This window comes from Pristiophorus japonicus, chromosome 14 (genome assembly GCF_044704955.1).
Source record: "Pristiophorus japonicus isolate sPriJap1 chromosome 14, sPriJap1.hap1, whole genome shotgun sequence".
NCBI lineage: Eukaryota > Metazoa > Chordata > Chondrichthyes > Pristiophoridae > Pristiophorus > Pristiophorus japonicus.
Genome location: NC_091990.1, coordinates 187416700 through 187437608, shown reverse-complemented (window position 1 = coordinate 187437608; position 20909 = coordinate 187416700). Strand labels below are relative to the sequence as shown.

The window sequence follows — 20909 nt, the reverse complement described above, 5'->3', positions numbered from 1 at the left end:
GCAGGTTGGGGCCTCCCGCTGCTAAGAGTAGCAAGGGCACAGAATGTACTCTTGGTGGGGGACTTCAATGTCCATCACCAAGACTGGCTCAGTAGGACCACTACTGACCGACTGGGCCTGCGACAGTTGGTGAGAGAACCAACATGAGGGAAAAATATTACTTGACCTTGTCATCATCAATCTACCTGTTGCAGATGCATCTGTCCACGACAGCATTGGTAGCAGTGGCTACCTCAATCATTGTGGAGACGAAGTCCCGTCTTCACACTGAGGACACCCTCCATCATGTGTGGGACTAAACCGTGCTAAATGGGATAGATTCAGAACAGATCTAGCGGCTCAAAACTGGGCATCCATGAGGTGCTGTGGTCCATCAGCAGCAGAATTGTATTCCACCACAATCTGTAAACTCATGGCCTGGCATATCCTTCATTCTACCATTACCAACCCTGGTTCAATAAGGAATGTAGAAGAGCATGCCAGGAACAACATTAGACATATCTAAAAATGAGGTGCCAACCTGGGGAAGCTGAAACACAGGACTACATGCATGCTGAAAAGTGGAAGCAGCATGCTGTAGACAGGGCTAAGCGATCCCACAAATAAAGCTCTGCAGTCCTGCCACATCCAGTCGTGAATGGTGATGGACCATTAAACAACTAACGGGAGGAGGTGGCTCCATGAATTTCCCCATCCCCAATGATGGCAGAGCCCAACACATGAGTGCAAAAGACAAGGCTGAAGCGTTTGCAACCATTTTTCAGCTAGAAGTGCCGGTGCATGATCCATATTGGCCATCATCACAGAAGCCAGAGTTCAGCCAATTTGATTCACTCCATGTGACATCAAGAAACAGCTGAACGCACTGGATACAGCAAAGGCTATGGGCCCGACAGCGTCCCGGCAGTCGTGCTGAAGACTTGTGCTCCAGAACTGGTCACACCTCTCGGCAAGCTGTTCAAGTACGGCTACAACACTGGGATCTATCCGACAATACGGAAAACTGCCCAGATATGTCCTGTCCACAAAAAGCAGGAAAAATCCAATCGTGCCACATACCACCCCAACAGACTACTCTCAATCATCAGCAAAGTGATGGAAGGTATCGTCGACAGTGCTATCAGGCGGCACTTACTCACTAATAACCTGCTCACCGATGCGAGTTTGGGTTCCGCCAGGACCACTCGGCTCCACACCTCATTACAGTCATTACAAACATGGACAAAAGAGCTGAATTCCAGAGGTGAGGTGAGAGTGACTGCCCTTGACATCAAGGCAGCAGTTGACTGAGTTTGGCATCAAGGAAACCCTAGTAAAACTGAAGTCAATGGGAATCAGGGGGTAAACTCTTCACTGGCTGGAGCCATACTGTGCACAAAGGAAGATTGTTGTGGGAGCTGGAGATCCATCATTACAGCCCCAAGACATCACTGCAGGAGTTCCTCAGGGCAGTATCCTAGGCCCAACCATCTTCAGCTGCTTCATCAATGACCTTCCCTCCATCATAAGGTCAGAAGTGGGGATGTCCGCTGATGACTGCACAGTGTTCAGTGCCATTCATAAGAACATAAGAAATAGGAGCTAGAGTAGGTCATTTGACCCTTTTAGCCTGCTCCGCCATTCAAGAAGATAATGGCTGATCTTCTACCTCAACTTCACCTTCCCGCACTATCCTCATATCCCTTAATTCCCTTTGCTCCCCAAAATTTATCGACCTCTCTCTTGAATATACTCAACGACTGAGCATCCACAGCTCTCTGGGGAAGAGAATTCCAAAGATTCACAACCCTTTGAGTTAAGAAATTTCACCACCTCCTCCTCAGTCCTAAATGGACAATCCTTTATTTTGAGGCTGTGACCCCATGTTGTTGTTTTCCTAGCCAGGGGAAACATCTCGGCATTAATCCTGTCAAGTCCCTTAAGAATTTTATATGTTTCAATTAGATCACCTGTCATTCTTCTAAACTCTAGGGAATATCGGCCTAGTCTACTTAATCTCCCTCTTAGGGCACTCCGCTCATCCCAGGAACCAGTCTAGTGAATCTTCGTTGCACTCCCACTAAGGCAAGTATGTCTTTCCTTGGGTAAGGAGACCAGAACTGTACGCAGTACTCCAGATGTGGCCTCACCAAATGCTCTGTATAATTGTAGTAAGACTTCTTTACTCTTGTACTCTAATCCCTTTGTAACAAAAGCTAACATACCATTTGTTTTCCTAATTGCTTGCTGTACCTGCTTGTTAACTTTCTGTGATTCATGTACAAGGACACCAGGTCCCTTTGAATGCAAACATTTCCTAGTTTCTCATCATTCAAAAAATGTTCTGCTTTTTTGTTTTTCCTACCAAAGTGGATAACTTCATATTTCCTTGCGTTGTATTGCATGTTCTTGCCCACTCAGTCAACCTGTCTATATCTCTCTGCAGCCTCTTTGCATCCTCCTCACAGCTTACTTTTCCATCTAACTTTGTATCATCAGCAAACTTGGATACGTTACACTCTGTCCTTTCATCTAAGTCATTTAATATAGATTGTAAATAGCTGAGGTCCAAGCACTGATCCTTGCGGTACCTTCAGTCCATGCCAATATATTACCCCCAATCCCATGAGTCCTAATAACCTCTTGTGTGGCACCTTATTGAATGCTTTTGAAAATCCAAATACACTACATCTACTGGTTCCCCCTTATCCATGTTACTAATTACATCTTCAAAAAACTTTAACAGATTTGTCAAACATGATTTCCCTTTCATAAAACCATGTTGACTCTGCTTAACCATATAACAATTTTCTAAGTGCCTTAGTACCACATCCCTAATAATAGATTCTAGCATTTTGTCTACTATTGAAGTCAGGCTAACTAGCTTATAGTTTCACGTTTTTTTCTCATCCTCCTTTCTTAAATAGCAGGCTTATGTTTGTTACCTTCCAATCCTTGGGAACTGTTCTAGAATCTAGGGAATTCTGGAAGATTAATCCCAGTGCATCCACTATGTCTGCAGCTACCTCTTTTAAAACATTCAGATGTAAGTCATAAGGTCCCATTAATTGCTCCAGTACTATGTCTTATATTGATTTCTTTAAGTTCCTCATTCTCTATAGACTCTTGGTTCCCCATTATTTCCAGAATGTTTTTTGTGTCTTCTACTATGAAAACCGATACAAAGTCTTTGTTTAATGTCTCTGCCATTTCCTTATTGCCCATTATAATTGCTCCTATCTCTGCCTCTAATGGGCCCACATTTATTTTCATGAATCTCTTCCTATTTACATACCTATAGAAACATTTACAATCTGTTTTTATGTCTCTTGCTAATTTACTCTCGTATTCTATTTTCTCTTTCCTTATCAATTTCTTGGTCGTCCTTTGCTGAATTCTAAAATCCCACCAATCCTCAGGCTTACTACTCTTTTTGGCAACATTATAAGCTTGTTCCTTTGATCTAATACTATCTTTCACTTCTCTTGTTAGTCACGGTTGGACCACTTTTCCTGCGGGATTTTTGCGCCTTAAAGGAATGTATATTTGTTGTAAAATATGTATTAATTCTTTAAATACTAGCCATTGCTTATCTGCCGTCGTACCTTTTAATGTAGTTTCCCAATCTACCTTAGCCAACTCGCCCCTCATACCTATGTAGTTTGCTTTGCTTGAATTTAAAACCCTAGTTTCGGACTTTACTAAATCAGTTTCAAACTCAATATAAAATTCTATCATATTATGGTCACTCTTCCCTAAAGATCCCTTTAACACTAGGTTATCTATTAACTAACCCTTTCTCATTGAAAAATACTAGATCTAAAATAGCCTGTTCCCTAGTTGGTTCCTCAACATACTGATCTAGAAATAGCTGAAGTCCAAGCACTGATCCTTGCGGTACTCCACACTATTATTACAAATTTGGTTGGCCCAGTCTATATGTAAATTAAAGTCCCCCATGATTACCGTATTACCCTTATTACATACGTATCTAATTTCCTGATTTATACTGTGCCCTACATTACAACTACTGTTTGGGGGCCTATAAACAGCTCCCACCAATGTTTTCTGCCCCTTGCTGTTTCTTGGCTCCACCCAAACTGATTCTACTTCTTGATTTTCGCAATTCCTCAGATAATGAAGCAGTCCATGCCCGCATGCAGCAAAACCTAGACGACATTCAGGCTTGGACTGATACGTGGCAAATAACATTCACGCCACACAAGTGCCAGGCAAAGACTATCTCTAATAAGTGAGAGTCTAACCAATGCCCCTTGACATTCAATGACATTACCATCGCCAAATTCCCCACCATCAACTTCCTGGGGGTCACCATTGATCAGAAACTTAACTGAACCAGTCGCATGACTACTGTGGCGACGAGCAGGTTAGAGGCTGGGTGTTCTGCGGCATGTGACTCCTCCTGATTCCCCAAAGCCTTTCCACCATCTACAAGGCACAAATCAGGAGTGTAATGCAATACTCTCCACTTGCCTGGATGAGTGCAGCTCCAACAACACTCTAAGCTCAACACCATCTAGGATAAAGCAGCCCGCTTGATTGGTACCCCATCCATCACCTTAAACATTAATTTCCTCCACCACTGGCGAACCGTGGCTGTAGTGTGTACATTTACAAGATGTACTGCAGCAACTCGTCAAGGCTTCTTCGGTAGCACCTTCGAAACCCACAAACTCTACCACCTAGAAGGACAAGGGCAGTAGGTGCATGGTAACACCATCACCTGCAAATTCCCCTCCAAGTTACACACCTTCCTGACTTGGAAATATATCACCGTTCCTTCATCGTCACTGGGTCAAAATCCTGGAACTCCCTCCCTAACAGCACTGTGGGAGTACCTTCACCACATGGATTGCAGCGGTTCAGGAAGGCGGTTCACCACCACCTTCTCGAGGGCAGTTAGGGATGTGCAATAAATGCTGGCCTTGCCAGTGACGCCCACATCCCATGAACGAATAAAAAAAAATATATATTAAAAAAAGGTCCCGAAATGATAGGTAATTAAGATGCTATTGAGCTAGCTTTGGTGCTATTTATCTATAGAGTGCAAGAATATCTCGCATCCATTGTATTGGAAAGTCTAAGATCCTATTTTTACTTTTGAGCAGCGAGATAAAACACAGCCAGGTTGTTGAAACAAAGTTGTGAAGCTCAGTGAAAGGCTGCACAATGGATACAATGCAAGAAAAGTTAGGAATTAGTTTGTTGCAGTCGGGCAAGATGACCCACGGATGTCGGGAGGTTTCGCATGTTCATTATTTTTATATTATTGCATGAAGTTATGTTGTACTGATTGAACTAAGTTCATCTGATAACAGTTGCTCCATATATTCACTCTCATTGAAATAAAGCAGCATAAAGATTTGTATCAAACCTTGTCCTGTCAAATGTCCACCTTCAGAGAGATTAGAGAAGTACACATGTGGAAGACATTATAAGGACATAAGAACTAGGAGCAGGAGTGGGCCATCTGGCCTCCACGAGTCTGCTCCGCCATTCAATAAGATCATGGCTGATCTGATCTTGGCCTCAACTTCACTTCCCTGTCCGCTCCCCATAACCCTTGATTCCCTTATCATTCAAAAATCTGTCTATTTCCACCTTAAATATATTCAATGACTCAGACTCCACAGCTCTGCGGGGTAGAGAATTCCACAGATTCACGACCCTCTGAGAGAAGAAATTCCACCTCATCTCCGTTTTAAATGGGTGACCCCGTATTTTGAAACTATGCCCTTAATTCTAGATGCCCCCTAGTTCTAGATTTCCCCACCAGGGGAACCATCCTATCTGCATCTACCCTGTCAAGCCCCCTCATAATCTTATGTTTCAATAAAATCACCCCTCATTCTTCTAAACTTCAATGAGTATAGGTCCAAACTGCTCAACCTTTCTCCATAAGACAACCTCTTCATCTCAGGAATCAACCTAGTGAACCTTCTCTGAACTGCCTCCAATGCAAGTATATCCTTCCTTTAAATAAGGAGACCAAAACTGGTCATCCGCTGCTGAAACCTTCATCCATGTTACCTCTAGACTTTACTCTTCCAACGCATTCTTGGCTGGCCTCCCTATGTAAAGTAGAGTTGATCCAAAACTCGGCTGCCCATGTCCTAACTTGCACCAAGTCTCGTTCACCCATCACCTCTGTGCTCGCTGACCTACATTGGCTCCCAGTTAAGCAATGACTCAATTTCAAAATTCTCATCCTTGTATTCAAATCCCTCCATGTCCTCTCCCCTCCCTATCTCTGTAATCTCCTCAAGATATCTGCGCTCCTCTAATTCTGCCCTCTTGAGCATCCCTAATTATAATCACTCAACCATGGGTGGCCGTGCCTTCTGTTGCCTAGGCCCCAAGCTCTGGAATTCCGTCCCTAAACCTTTCCGCTTCTCTACCTCTATTTCCTCCTTTAAAACTCTCCATAAAAGCTATCTCTTTATAATACTCCTGTGAAGCACCTTGGAATGTTTTACTACATTAAACGCGCTATATGAATGCAACTAGTTGTTGCACTGGTTTCCAATCAGGACCAGTAATACTGGCAGTTTCCACTTTTTCCCCTACTGGACAAGCCTTTGAGTAGCAGGGCTAACTTGAGCGACCCAACTGATTCCCTGGCTGAGAAGAACCAACACAGCACAGACCAGCATGACATGTTGTTTGTACATCCTACTTGAAGCTTTTTACAATGAGGACGCAAAATGCAGTAAGCATTCATGAATGCTGAAATTATTCATTGGTCCATCAAACTCCTACTCACTAGCCTGCTGCTTAATATTTTTATGTAATAGTTTTGTTTAAAATCAGCCTTGTTATTTTATCTAATTTAACATTTCCAAGCTTGTAATAGCCCTGATCTCAGTACTGAGACCCATTATAAGCTAACATTTAACGGCTAAATGGACTAATTAGGATATGTTTGAATCCATTTATTAACACACTCTGGACCCAAAATTCACTATCCCCTGTGTATTAGTTTGGTATAATTTAGTGAATTCTTTTCTGCGGTAGGATTTCTCAGTGACACAGCATATTACAGGACCAATATGTCGCACTATGCAGTGCTGAGAATAGCATTCACCTCTGCTGTGATGCACCCATGGATATACAGCATCTTTGCTCCTCTTTTCCGCTCTCTCGCTCGCTCTCTCTCTCTCGCTCTCTCTCTCCATCTCTTTCCCCCCCCCCCCCCCCCCCCAAAAAAAAAGATAAACTCACTAGCTAGACTCTCAAACAATGGCACGTTATTCACCTCGAGGACTACCAGCATCCAAAGAATCATAGATCTGGAATAAATTGCTGCCTTCAGAAAAGGGAGAAGGAAAAGAAAACAAACTGGAATATTAAAGCCTTGCAATGGTTCTTATCTCAGTGTTCATGCAAACAAAACAAGCCCTTTCATTTGTGCAGCTAACATCACAAATAGCAATACTTCAGTCCTCGTGTGCCCGCAAACCCATCCCATCCAGTACAAGTAACAAGCAGCTTCAGGGGTACTGTGATGCAAGGTGAAGCTCTGAAACATCAGAAATATATGAACTAAAATAATATGAATACTCAGATTTAAAAACAGCTACAAGACTTTCTCTTGGAATATTGACATTCCTTAGTATTTTAGATATCCAGTGTCCTGCAGTATTTTGCTTTCGTTTGTGTTTAATTCACTGCCACTTCCAGGAATGTCCACCTTGAAGTTCTGCTCTTCTATTTGCTAAAAATTGTTAGTCTTCAACATCTTCCAGTTTTGTTAAGGCTTCATCGACCTGAAAAGTTAACTCCGTTTCTCTCTCCAGAAATGTTGCCTGACCAGTTGAATACCTTTTGCATTTTCTATTTTTAATTGAGGATTTAACTTTACCTTTGATATCATACAATTCAAAAGCACATGGTTAAAATAATTTTAATAGTTTGATCATTAATCCAAGTAAATGGAACCAGAAGCAACTCTATTATTTGAGAAAATGGCTCTTAAACTGTCCTATACATCAGCAGATGTTTCACAATTTATTCTCTCCTGTTCCCCCATTTCTGTAACTCCCTCTTTGCTTCCCCCCCCCCCCTCTTTGGAGAGGCATCACTTCCTCTCCTCCTTGATCGGACATTTAGACAGAGTTCTAATTAAAATCTTAATGATTAACAAACAGGCTACAATGACAGATCAATAATTTAACAAAATATAATCCTGCAACCGTTTGTTTTGTCAGCCGGAGCCTCGTAGGACTCTCCAAAGTCATTACCTAAATGTTCACACTCCTACGATTCCATTTATCAATAACTGCAAGAGCTTGTATTTTCAATTTCAGGTTACAAGGAGGTGGTATGGTTACACCCCAGGGTTATGCTATTGTATAAGTATCAAATAAGATGCTTAAACCGATATCAGTAAACTTGAGCAGGTATCTATGGCTGGCCAGAATTTTTAATAGGGCCATTAGATGGGAACTGGGAGAGTCGTTAACAAAAGTTTTTAGTCTTTGTTTGTTCCATCACTTAACGTTTGTGTTCCAAAAATGCAGTATTTGTGCTCTCTGCTGATCAGATTTCTGAAGCAGTGAATGTGTTGGAAGATATTTTTTGACTATGGGTCCGTTGTACTTTAGTAACGTCCTTGCAGGTGAAAATTTAACACATGCTTTATTTTTGTGCAAAACTTGTTTGTAGCTATGACCATTAGATGATGCTGTTGCTTGCAGCTGGACGACTGAGTAATGCTAATTACCACTTCACACATGAATGGACGTAAATGTAGTCGATTGTATGAGTATGAATACTATACTGTGAAAAGGATAATGTGTACGCATCTATATGAGGATACACACTCTACCCGCTCACCCCCCTCCCCTCTCTTGCTAGTGCCTTCTTGTCAAATTTCTATATAGAAGCATAGAAATTTACAGCGCAGAAGGAGGCCATTTCGGCCCATCATGTCTGCACCGGCCGACAAAGAGCCGCCCGGCCCCTTGGTCAGCAGCCCTAAAGGTTACATATAAACCTATGAACAATGACGGAAAGGCAAAGAGCACCCAGCCCAACCAGTCTGCCTCACACAACTGCGACACCCCTTATACTGAAAACATCTACACTCCACCCCAACTGGAGCCATGTGATCTTCTGGGAGAGGCAAAAACCAGATTTTAAAACCCAGGCCAACTTAGGGAGAAATAAATCTGGGAAAATTCCTCTCCGACCCATCCAGGCGATCGACACTAGTCCAGAAGATCACCCTGACCGTATTCTATTCCCTGCAGTACTTACCATTATATCTGCGCTGTCCAGCAAAAGGTCATCCAGTCTAATCCCAATTTCAGTTCCAGGTCCGTAACCCTGCCGATTACTGCACTTTAAGTGCCCATCCAACCATCTCTTAAAAGTGGTGAGCGTTTCTGCATCCACCACTCTTCCAGGCAGCGAGTTCCAGATCCCCACAACCCTCTGCGTAAAAAAAAAAAGCCCCCCCCTCAAATCCCCTCTTAAATCTTCCACCAAACACCTTAAAACTATGCCCCCTCATAATAGACCCTTCCACCAATGGAAATAGACCCTTACTATCCACTATGTCCAGATCCCTCAATATTTTGTACACTTCGATGAGGTCTCCTCTCAACCTCCTCTGTTCCAATGAGAATAAACCCAATCTGTCCTCGTAACTAAGATTCTCCATTCTAGGCAGCATCCTAGTAAATCTTTGCACCCTCTCAAGTGCAACACATCCTTCCTATAATATGGCAACCAGAACTGCACGCAGTACTCCAGCTGTGGCCTAACCAAAGTATTATACAATTTAAGCATAACCTCCCTGCTTATATTCTATGCATTGGCCAATAAAGGCAAGCGTTCCGTATGCCTTCTTAACTACCTGGCCTGCTACTTTCAGGGATCTGTGGACAAGTACTCCAAGGTCCCTTTGTTCATCTACACTATTAAGTGGCCTACTGCTTAATGTGTATACCCTTTCCTTATTAGCCTTCCCAAAGTGCATCACCTCACACTTCTCTGAATTAAATTCCATTTGCCACTGCTCTGCCCACCTGACCAGTTGATTGATATCCTCCTGCAGCCCATGACTTTCCTCTTCATTATCAACCACACAGCCAATTTTAGTATCATCTGCAAACTTCTTAATCATACTCCCTATATTCAAATTTAAATCGTTGATATATACCACAAAAAGCAAGGGAGCCAGTACTGAGCCCTGCGGAACTCCACTGGAAACATCTTTCGAGTCACAAAAACATCCATCAATCATTATCCTTTGCTTCCTACCTCCAAGCCAATTTTGGATCCAACTTGACACTTTGTCCTGTATCCCATGGGCTTTAAACCTCATGACCAGTCTACCATGTGGGACCTTATCAAAAGCCTTGCTAAAGTCCATATATACTACATCGTACGCCCTCATCGACCCTCTTGGTTAACTCCTCAAAAAATTCAATCAGGTTAGTCAAACACAATCTTCTCTTAACAAATCCGTGCTGACTGTCCCTAATTAATCTTTGCCTTTCCAAATGCAGATTTATCCTGTCTTTCAGGATTTTTTCCAATAATGTTCCCACCACTGAGGTGAGGCTGACAGGCCTGTAATTACTCGGCCTATCCCTTTCTCCCTCCTTAAACAAGGGTATTACATTAGTAGTCCTCCAATCCTCCGGCACCATGCCCAGATCGAAAGAGGATGGGAAAATGATGGTCAAGGCCTCTGCTATTTCCTCCTTCATTTCGTTTAACAGCCTGGGATGCATTTCATCTGGGCCTGGGGACTTATCTACTTTCAAAGCTGCTAAACCTCTTAATACTTCCTCTCTCAATGTATTTATTTCATCCAGAACATCATACTCCTCCTCGATAGCAGTATCTGCATTACCTCTTTCCTTTGTGAAAACGGATGCAAAGTATTCGTTAAGAACCCTGCCAACATCTTCCGCCTCCACACAAGGATTACCCTCATGGTCTCTAATAGGCCCTACCCTTTCTTTCGTTACCCTCTTACTCTTAATATATTTATAAGAACATAAGAATTAGGAACAGGAGTAGGCCATCTAGCCCCTCGAGCCTGCTCCGTCATTCAACAAGATCATGGCTGATCTGGCCGTGGACTCAGCTCCACTTACCCGCCTGCTCCCCGTAACCCCTAGTTCGAGACTCCCTGACCAGTGGAAACAACCTCTCTGCCTCTATCTTGTCTATCCCTTTCATTATTTTAAATGTTTCTATAAGATCACCCCTCATCCTTCTGAACTCCAACGAGTAAAGACCCAGTCGACTCAATCTATCATCATAAGGTAACCCACTCATCTCCGGAATCAGCCGAGTGAATCGCCTCTGTACTCCCTCCAAAGCTAGTATATCCTTCCTTAAGTTAGGTGACCAAAACTGCACGCAGTACTCCAGGTGCGGCCTTACCAATACCCTATACAGTTGCAGCAGGACCTCCCTGCTTTTGTACTCCATCCCTCTCGCAATGAAGGCCAACATTCCATTCGCCTTCCTGATTACCTGCTGCACCTGCAAACTAACTTTTTGGGATTCATGCACAAGGACCCCCAGGTCCCTCTGCACCGCAGCATGTTGTAATTTCTCCCCATTCAAATAATATTCCCTTTTACTGTTTTTTTTTTCCCAAGGTGGATGACCTCACACTTTCCGACATTGTATTCCATCTGCCAAACCTTAGCCCATTCGCTTAACCTATCTAAATCTCTTTGTAGCCTCTCTGTGTCCTCTCCACAACCCGCTTTCCCACTAATCTTTGTGTCATCTGCAAATTTTGTTACACTACACTCTGTCCCCTCTTCCAGGTCATCTATGTATATTGTAAACAGTTGTGGTCCCAGCACCGATCCCTGTGGCACACCACTAACCACCGATTTCCAACCCGAAAAGGACCATTTATCTCGACTCTGCTTTCATTTAGCCAGCCAATTCTCTATCCATGCTAATACATTTCCTCTGACTCCGCGTACCTTTATCTTCTGCAGTAACCTTTTGTGTGGCACCTTATCGAATGCCTTTTGGAAATCTAAATACACCACATCCATCGGTACACCTCTATCCACCATGCTCGTTATATCCTCAAAGAATTCTAGTAAATTAGTTAAACATGATTTCCCCTTCATGAATCCATGTTGCGTCTGCTTGATTGCACTATTCCTATCTAGATGTCCCGCTAGTTCTTCCTTAATGATAGTTTCAAGTATTTTCCCCACTACAGATGTTAAACTTAACCGGCCTATAGTTACCTGCCTTTTGTCTGCCCCCTTTTTTAAACAGAGGCGTTACATTAGCTGCTTTCCAATCCGCTGGTACCTCCCCAGAGTCCAGAGAATTTTGGTAGATTATAACGAATGCATCTGCTATAACTTCCGCCATCTCTTTTAATACCCTGGGATGCATTTCATCAGGACCAGGGGACTTGTCTACCTTGAGTCCCATTAGCCTGTCCAGCACTACCCCCCTAGTGATAGTGATTGTCTCAAGGTCCTCCCTTCCCACATTCCTGTGACCAGCAATTTTTGGCATGGTTTTTGTGTCTCTCACTGTGAAGACCGAAGCAAAATAATTATTTAAGGTCTCAGCCATTTCCACATTTCCCATTATTAAATCCCCCTTCTCATCTTCTAAGGGACCAACATTTACTTTAATCACTCTTTTCCGTTTTATATATCTGTAAAAGCTTTTACTATCTGTTTTTATGTTTTGCGCAAGTTTACCTTCGTAATCTTTCCTTTCTTGCTTTCTTAGTCATTCTTTGCTGTTGTTTAAAATTTTCCCAATCTTCTAGTTTCCCACTAACCTTGGCCACCTTATACGCATTGGTTTTTAATTTGATACTCTCCTTTATTTCCTTGGTTATCCACGGCTGGTTATCCCTTCTCTTACTGCCCTTCTTGTTCACTGGAATATATTTTTGTTGAGCACTATGAAAGAGCTCCTTAAAAGTCCTCCACTGTTCCTCAATTGTGCCACCGTTTAGTCTGTGTTTCCAGTCTACTTTAGCCAACTCTACCCTCATCCCACTGTAGTCCCCTTTGTTTAAGCATAGTATGCTCGTTTGAGACACTACTTCCTCACCCTCAATCTGTATTACAAATTCAACCATACTGTGATCTCTCATTCCGAGAGGATCTTTTACTAGGTTTTTTATTCCTGTCTCATTACACAGGACCAGATCTAAGATAGCTTGCTCCCTTGTAGGTTCTGTAACATACTGTTCGAAGAAACAATCCCGTATGCATTCTATGAATTCCTCCTCCAGGCTACCCCGTGCGATTTGATTTGACCAATCGATATGTAGGTTAAAATCCCCCATGATTATTGCCGTTCCTTTTTCACATGCCTCCATTATTCCCTTGATTATTGCCCGCCCTACCGTGAAGTTATTATAGAACTATATGATGGGAGATATTAGAAGTTTATAGCCTGGAAGAGAAAATCAGGGCAAATGTGCTCACTTTATCCTTTGCAGCTTTCCTACTGGGCATGCAAATTAACTGTTGTCACAGAGCTGTTTCAAAGAGCCATTTCAGGTCTTAGCACCTAACGAGCTGTTCAGGTGGCAACCGGCAAACAGCTTCAAAAGACATTATGTAGATTGGCATCATTTTCATGTTTGCAGTCAGTGCAGGACAGGTGGTTAGGAGTACTTCGCCAGTACCTGTACTAATATTTTGTGGCTTGTGTGCTTCAGACTTGGCATCTTGGATGGAAAGAATGCTGATTTGTGCTCCTCCACATGAAGCTGCTTGCTGATGTCAACTGAGAAGCTCAGTGCTGCCACAGGAGATCAGAAATGGCAGGTTTCATTGGGGAAGAAAAATCTAATAATAATATGTTGTACAATTGAAGACTTTAAGGCTTTATCTTGAAGCATTTTTTGTTTGCTTCTTAAGGAATGTGCAACAGAAAAATTCCCACATTTGCAAGCAATTCATTTCTAAGGGTAATGCATAAAATTGAACAAACCAGAATGTTGTGCCAATTCTGATCTGTAATTGTATGAGTATGAATACTATACTGTGAAAAGAATAATGTGTACGCATCTATATTAGGATGCAAACTCTTTACCTGCCCACCCCTCCTCCCCTCTCTCGCTGTATTCAGGAATAGGAACAGGAGTGGACCATTCAGCCCCTTAAGTTTGTTATGAAATGTCAGCTATAATTTTGCCAGTATCTCTCTCTTTTCTTCCCTGTACTCCCCAACACTTGTTACCACTTAGAAAAGCTTTGAAGATTTTTTTTATCAGTACCTTTCTATGGAGCAAGGAGTATTCTTCTCGGTGTTCTTATTTCTTCATTTGCAACCTTGGTGTTGTGTCCCTGACTACTATGTCTGCGGGAAGTGTGTCCAGCTGCAGCTCCTGACAGACCGCATGACGGCACTGGAGCTGCGGATGGACTCACTCTGGAGCATGCGTGATGCTGAGAATGTTGTGGATAGCACATTTAGTGAGTTGGTCACACCGCAGGTAAAGGTTAGGACAGATAGTGAATGAGTGACCAAAAGACAAGACAAGGCAAGAGCAGGAAGGTAGTGCAGGAGTCCCCTGCGGTCATCTCCCTCCAAAACAAATATACCGTTTTGGATACTGTTGGGGGAGATGACTTACCAGGGGAAGGCACCAGCAGCCAGGTTCATGGCACCATGGGTGGCTCTGCTGCACAGAAGGGCGAGAAAAAGAGTGGGAGAGCTATAATGATAGGGGACTCTATTGTAAGGAGAATAGATGGGAGTTTCTGCGGCCGCAGGATGGTATGTTGCCTCCCTGGTGCAAGGGTCAAGGATGTCTCGGAGCGGCTGCAGAGCATTCTGGAGAGGGAGGGTAAACAGCCAGTTGTCGTGGTACATGTAGGTACCAACGATATAGGTAAGAAGCAGGAAGAGGTCCTCCAAGCTGAATTTAGGAAGCTAGGAGTTAAATTAAAACGTAGGACCTCAAAGGTAGTAATCTCTGGATTGCTACCAGTGCCACGTGCTAATCAGAGTAGAGGGAGCAGGATAGTTAGAATAAATACGTGGCTTGAGCAGTGGTGCAAGAGAGAGGGATTCAAATTCCTGGGACATTGAAACCAATTCTGGGGGAAGTGGGACCTGTACAAAAGGGACGGTTTGCACTTGGGCAGGACTGGAACTGATGTCCTGGGGGTAACATTTGCTAATGCAGTTCGGGAGTGTTTTAAACTAATATGTCAAGGGGATGGGAACCTATGCAGCGCGACAGGGCGAAGTAAGATGGAGTCAGAAACAGATGGTAGAAAGGTAAAAAGCAATAGTGGAAGGCCGAGTAAACAAAGGCAAGAGACAAAAGGGCCACACTACATCATAATTCTAAAAAGACAAAGGGTGTTAAAAAAACAAGCCCTGAAGGCTTTGTGTCTTAATGCAAGGAGTATCTGTAATAAAGATCAATTAACTGTGCAAATAGATGTTAACAGATATGATGTGATTGGGATGACAGAGATGTGGCTCCAGGATGATCAGGGCTGGGAACTCAACATCCAAGGGTATTCAACATTCAGGAAGGATAGAATAAAAGGAAAAGGAGGTGGGGTAGCATTGCTGGTTAAAGAGGAGATTAATGCAATAGTTAGGAAGGACATTAGCTTGGATGATGTGGAATCTATATGGGTAGAGCTGCAGAACACCAAAGGGCAAAAAATGTTAGTGGGAGTTGTGTACAGACCTCCAAACAGTAGTAGTGATGTTGGGGACGGCATCAAACAGGAAATTAGGGGTGCATGCAATAAAGGTGCAGCAGTTATAATGGGTGACTTTAATATGCACATAGATTGGGCTAACCAAACTGGAAGCAATACGGTGGAAGAGGATTTCCTGGAGTGCATAAGGGATGGTTTTCTAGACCATTATGTCGAGGAACCAACTAGGGGGGAGGCCATCTTAGACTGGGTGTTGTCTAATAAGAGAGAATTAATTAGCAATCTCGTTGTGCGAGGCCCCTTGGGGAAGAGTGACCATAATATGGTGGAATTCTACGTTAGGATGGAGAATGAAACAGTTAATTCAGAGACCATGGACCAGAACTTAAAGAAGGGTAACTTTGAAGGTATGAAGCGTGAATTGGCTCAGATAGATTGGCGAATGATACTTAAGGGGTTGACAGTGGATGGGCAATGACAAACATTTAGAGACCGCATGGATGAACTACAACAATTGTACATCCCTGTCTGGCGTAAAAATAAAAAAGGGAAGGTGGCTCAACCATGGCTATCAAGGGAAATCAGGGATAGTATTAAAGCCAAGGAAGTGGCATACAAATTGGCCAGAAATAGCAGGGACTGGGAGAAATTTAGAACTCAGCAGAGGAGGACAAAGGGTTTGATTAGGGCAGGGAAAATAGAGTACGAGAGGAAGCTTGCAAGGAACATTAAGACGGACTGCAAAAGCTTCTATAGATCTGTAAAGAGAAAAAAGGTTAATAAAGACAAACATAGGTCCCCTGCAGTCAGAATCAGGGGAAGTCATAATGGGGAACAAAGAAATGGAAGACCAATTGAACAAGTACTTTGGTTCGGTATTCACTAAGGTGGACACAAACAACCTTCCGGATATAAAAGGGGTCAGAGGATCTAGTAAGAAGGAGGAACTGAGGGAAATCCTTATTATTCGGGAAATTGTGTTGGGGAAATTGATGGGATTGAAGGCCGATAAATCCCCAGGGCCTGATGGACTGCATCCCAGAGTACTTAAGGAGGTGGCCTTGGAAATAGCGGATGCATTGACAGTCATTTTCCAACATTCCATAGACTCTGGATCAGTTCCTATGGAGTGGAGGGTAGCCAATGTAACCCCACTTTTTTTTTAAAAAAAAAAGGAGGGAGAGACAAAACAGGGAATTATAGACCGGTCAGCCTGACATCGGTAGTGGGTAAAATGATGGAATCAATTATTAAGGATGTCATAGCAGCACATTTGGAAAGAGGTGACCTGATGGGTCCAAGTCAGCATGGATTTGTGAAAGGGAAATCATGCTTGACACATTTTCTGGAATTTGTTGAGGAGGTTTCCAGTGGAGTGGACAAGGGAGAACCAATTGATGTGTATTTGGACTTTCGGAAGGCTTTCAACAAGGTCCCACACAAGAGATTGATGTGCAAAGTTAAAGCACGTGGGATTGGGAGTAGTGTGCTGACATGGATTGAGAACTGGTTGGCAGACAGGAAGCAAAGAGTAGGAGTAAATGGGGACTTTTCAGAATGGCAGGCAGTGACTAGTGGGGTACCGCAAGGTTCTGTGCTGGGGCCCCAGCTGGTTACATTGTACATTAATGATTTAGACGAGGGGATTAAATGTAGTATCTCCAAATTTGCGGATGACACTAAGTTGGGTGGCAGTGTGAGCTGCGAGGAGGATGCAGAGTAACTTGGATAGGTTAGGTGAGTGGGCAAATGCATGGCAGATGAAGTACAATGTGGATAAATATGAGGTTATCCACTTTGGTGGTAAAAACAGAGACACAGACTATTATCTGAATGGTGACAGATTAGGGTGCAATGAGACCTGGGTGTCATGGTACATCAGTCATTGAAGGTTGGCATGCATTGTATTGTTTCTATGGAGTAAATGTAAGTGGGGCAAGAAGAGAGTTTATAGCACCTTAGGACATTTGACAGCAATTGAAATCTTGTCTCTTTCAGTGACTGCCTACATGTTGTTAAACCCATGCCAGTTGCTGGACCAGATGTTGAAGCTTACTGCTTGAGATGTGAATGCAAATATGAAGAAAGAAGCTCAGCTACAATTAAGGTATTTTTTTTTAAGTTTAAGCATAATAGCTTTTTTCCCTTCAGCATCATGTTTTGTTTAATGCATTCTTCTTAAAGGGAAAATATATGGAATTGTCTGGTAGTAAATATAAACGGAAATATCTCTCTTCTTCGTGTCACTCCATTATCCCATATTACTATGTCGCAATTGATTTATCGCCAATAATAACCTGTTAAAATAACATCCTAATAATTAGGGATAATTACACTAAAATCTCTTGTTTCCATGGTACTTGTATATTGTTGATTAGGCAGGAAATGCTTGTGTTGCCAAATGTCAATGTAAACATCAAGAAATTCTTTATTATAATGTGCAATGATTGATAGAAACATTTAAATTTTGTTCAATACTGTAATATTTGAATTTCTCATTTAATTTTACTTAAAGATCAGACTATATCTTTGTATCAAAAGATCATACAGATTTGTTTCCTCGACTTAATTCGTAGTATTGTTTATTTGATGTCAAAGAAACAAGAGAATGTTTCCACTTGTGGAGAAGAACATAACTAGAGGCCATCAATATAAGATAGTCACCAAGACATCAAATAGGGAATTCAGAAGAAACTTGTTTACTGAGAGTGTAGTGAGAATGTGGAACTCGCTATGATGAGGAAGAGTGAAGATGCTCAAGTGGAGCATAAACGCCGGCCTGGAATAGTTGGGCCAAATGGCTTGTTTCTGTGCTGGATATCCTATGCAAATAGGGCTAGATCTTGGTGGAGCAGGGCATCTCACGGCATACCCGTTAGTTAGACATTTTCTACATGCTTTAGCGGAAACATTTTTTGCATCACAACTTGCTGGAAATGGGAGCTGATAACGGTGTGGCGAGGGCAACTGAGATTTTAGTTAATGGTGGGACAGTGTACTCCTTAACCAGTGAGATTTAAAAATTGAGATGGAAGATGAATTAGAATGGGTGGATTAAAATGAAGTCAGAAACAGAAAGAGAAATAGGGCCCAAGTTTCGAGCCGCACCGAGAACGGCGCAGTCCCGACCTGGACGCATGTTTTTCGCGCCACAAAGTGCGCCTAAAAAAAACCCTCCAGATTCTCCACCTCCCTGCAGGTCCTCTGGCCCTCGGTGCAGCGCAGCAGGAGCTGTAGGGGGCGGAGCCAGGTCCCTGCGCTGAAAACAGTGCCGGGATCTCTGCACATGCGCACTACAATGGGCGTACATGTTCAGTAGCTCCAGGCGCCCAAAACTGTGTGGGAGGGGCCGAAGCACGCAGCCCCTAGCCCTGGCTGAATGGCCTCACTGGGGCTGCGTGACTAAGGCTCCTCCCACGGCCAGCTCCTGCTTCCTCCCGACCCGACTCGACTCCCGCTTCCCGCCTCCGGACCGGACCCGACCTGACTCCCGATTCCCCCCCGCCCCCGGACCGTACCCGACCTGACTCCCGCTTCCCCCCCCCCCCCCCCCCCCCGGACCCGACCCGACTCCCGCTCCGCCCCCGGCCCCCGGACTGGATCCGACCTGACTTCCCTCCCCCCGACCTAACCTCCCTCTCCCCTCCAACCGAACCGAACCGACCTCCCTCCCACCACCCCCCCGACTCGACCCAACGCCACCTGTAAATCTGGTGCTGGGGACGACCCTGCCCGAAGTCTCGGGCCTGGCCCGTTCAGCCTCCCTCCCCCTTCTCCTCCCCCCACTCCCCCCAATCTCCTCACCCCCCCTCCCCCCAATCTCCTCCCCCCAATCTCCTCCCCCCCCCCTCCCCCCAATCTCCTCCCCCCCCTCCCCCCAATCTCCTCCCCCCCCTCCCCCCAATCTCCTCCCCCCCCTCCCCCCAATCTCCTCCCCCCCTCCCCCCAATCTCCTCCCCCCCTCCCCCCAATCTCCTCCCCCCCTCCCCCAAATCTCCTCCCCCCTCCCCCAAATCTCCTCCCCCCCTCCCCCAAATCTCCTCCCCCCCTCCCCCAAATCTCCTCCCCCCAATCTACTTCCCCCCCTCCCCCCAATCTCCTCCCCCCATCCCCCCAATCTTCTTCCCCCCCCCCCCCAATCTCCTCCCCTCTCTCCCAATCTCTTCCCCCCCCCCAATCTCTTCCCCCCCCCCCAATCTCTTCCCCCCCTCCCAATCTCTTCCCCCCCCCCAATCTCTTCCCCCCCCAATCTCTTCCCCCCCAATCTCTTCCCCCCCCAATCTCTTCCCCCCCCCAATCTCTTCCCCCCCCAATCTCTTCCCCCCCAATCTCTTTCCCCCCCAATCTCTTCCCCCCCCCAATCTCTTCCCCCCCCCCAATCTCTTCCCCCCCCCCAATCTCTTCCCCCCCCCCAATCTCTTCCCCCCCCCAATCTCTTCCCCCCCAATTCTCTTCCCCCCAATCTCTTCCCCCCAATCTCTTCCCCCCCAATCTCTTCCCCCCAATCTCTTCCCCCCCAATCTCTTCCCCCCCAATCTCTTCCCCCCCCAATCTCTTCCCCCCCCCAATCTCTTCCCCCCCCAATCTCTTCCCCCCCCAATCTCTTCCCCCCCCAATCTCTTCCCCCCCCAATCTCTTCCCCCCCCAATCTCTTCCCCCCCCCCAATCTCTTCCCCCCCCAATCTCTTCCCCCCCCAATCTCTTCCCCCCCCAATCTCGTTCCCCCCCCAAATCTCGTTCCCCCCCCCAATCTCTTTCCCCCCCCCAATCTCTTTCCCCCCCCAATCTCTTTCCCCCCCCCAATCTCTTTCCCCCCCCAATCTCTTTCCCCCCCCAATCTCTTTCCCCCCCCAATCTCTTTCCCCCCCAATCTCTTCCCCCCCAATCTCTTTCCCCCCCCCAATCTCTTCCCCCCCCCAATCTCTTTCCCCCCCCCAATCTCTTCCCCCCCCCAATCTCCCACCCCCCAATCTCTTCCCCCCCCAATCTCTTCCCCCCCCAATCTCTTCCCCCCCCCAATCTCTTCCCCCCCCAATCTCTTCCCCCCCCCAATCTCTTCCCCCCCCCTCAATCTCTTCCCCCCCCCAATCCCCCCCAATCTCTTCCCCCCAATCTCTTCCCCCCCAATCTCTTCCCCCCCAATCTCTTCCCCCCCCAATCTCTTCCCCCCCCAATCTCTTCCCCCCCCAATCTCTTCCCCCCCCAATCTCTTCCCCCCCCAATCTCTTCCCCCCCCCAATCTCTTCCCCCCCC

The 20909-nt window shown here is 45.0% G+C and overlaps 1 protein-coding gene across 3 annotated transcripts in view; it reads left to right on the top strand.

Moving 5' to 3' along the window:
- The window catches only part of tmem9b (TMEM9 domain family, member B), a 76152-nt gene that overhangs the window by 14021 nt on the left and 41222 nt on the right, over nt 1–20909 (top strand). For all 3 annotated transcript variants that reach the window (XM_070899960.1, XM_070899958.1, XM_070899959.1), the window contains exon 3: nt 17655–17763. In XM_070899960.1, the coding sequence (XP_070756061.1) occupies nt 17655–17763 (109 nt within the window). The remainder of the gene's footprint in view (nt 1–17654; nt 17764–20909) is intronic.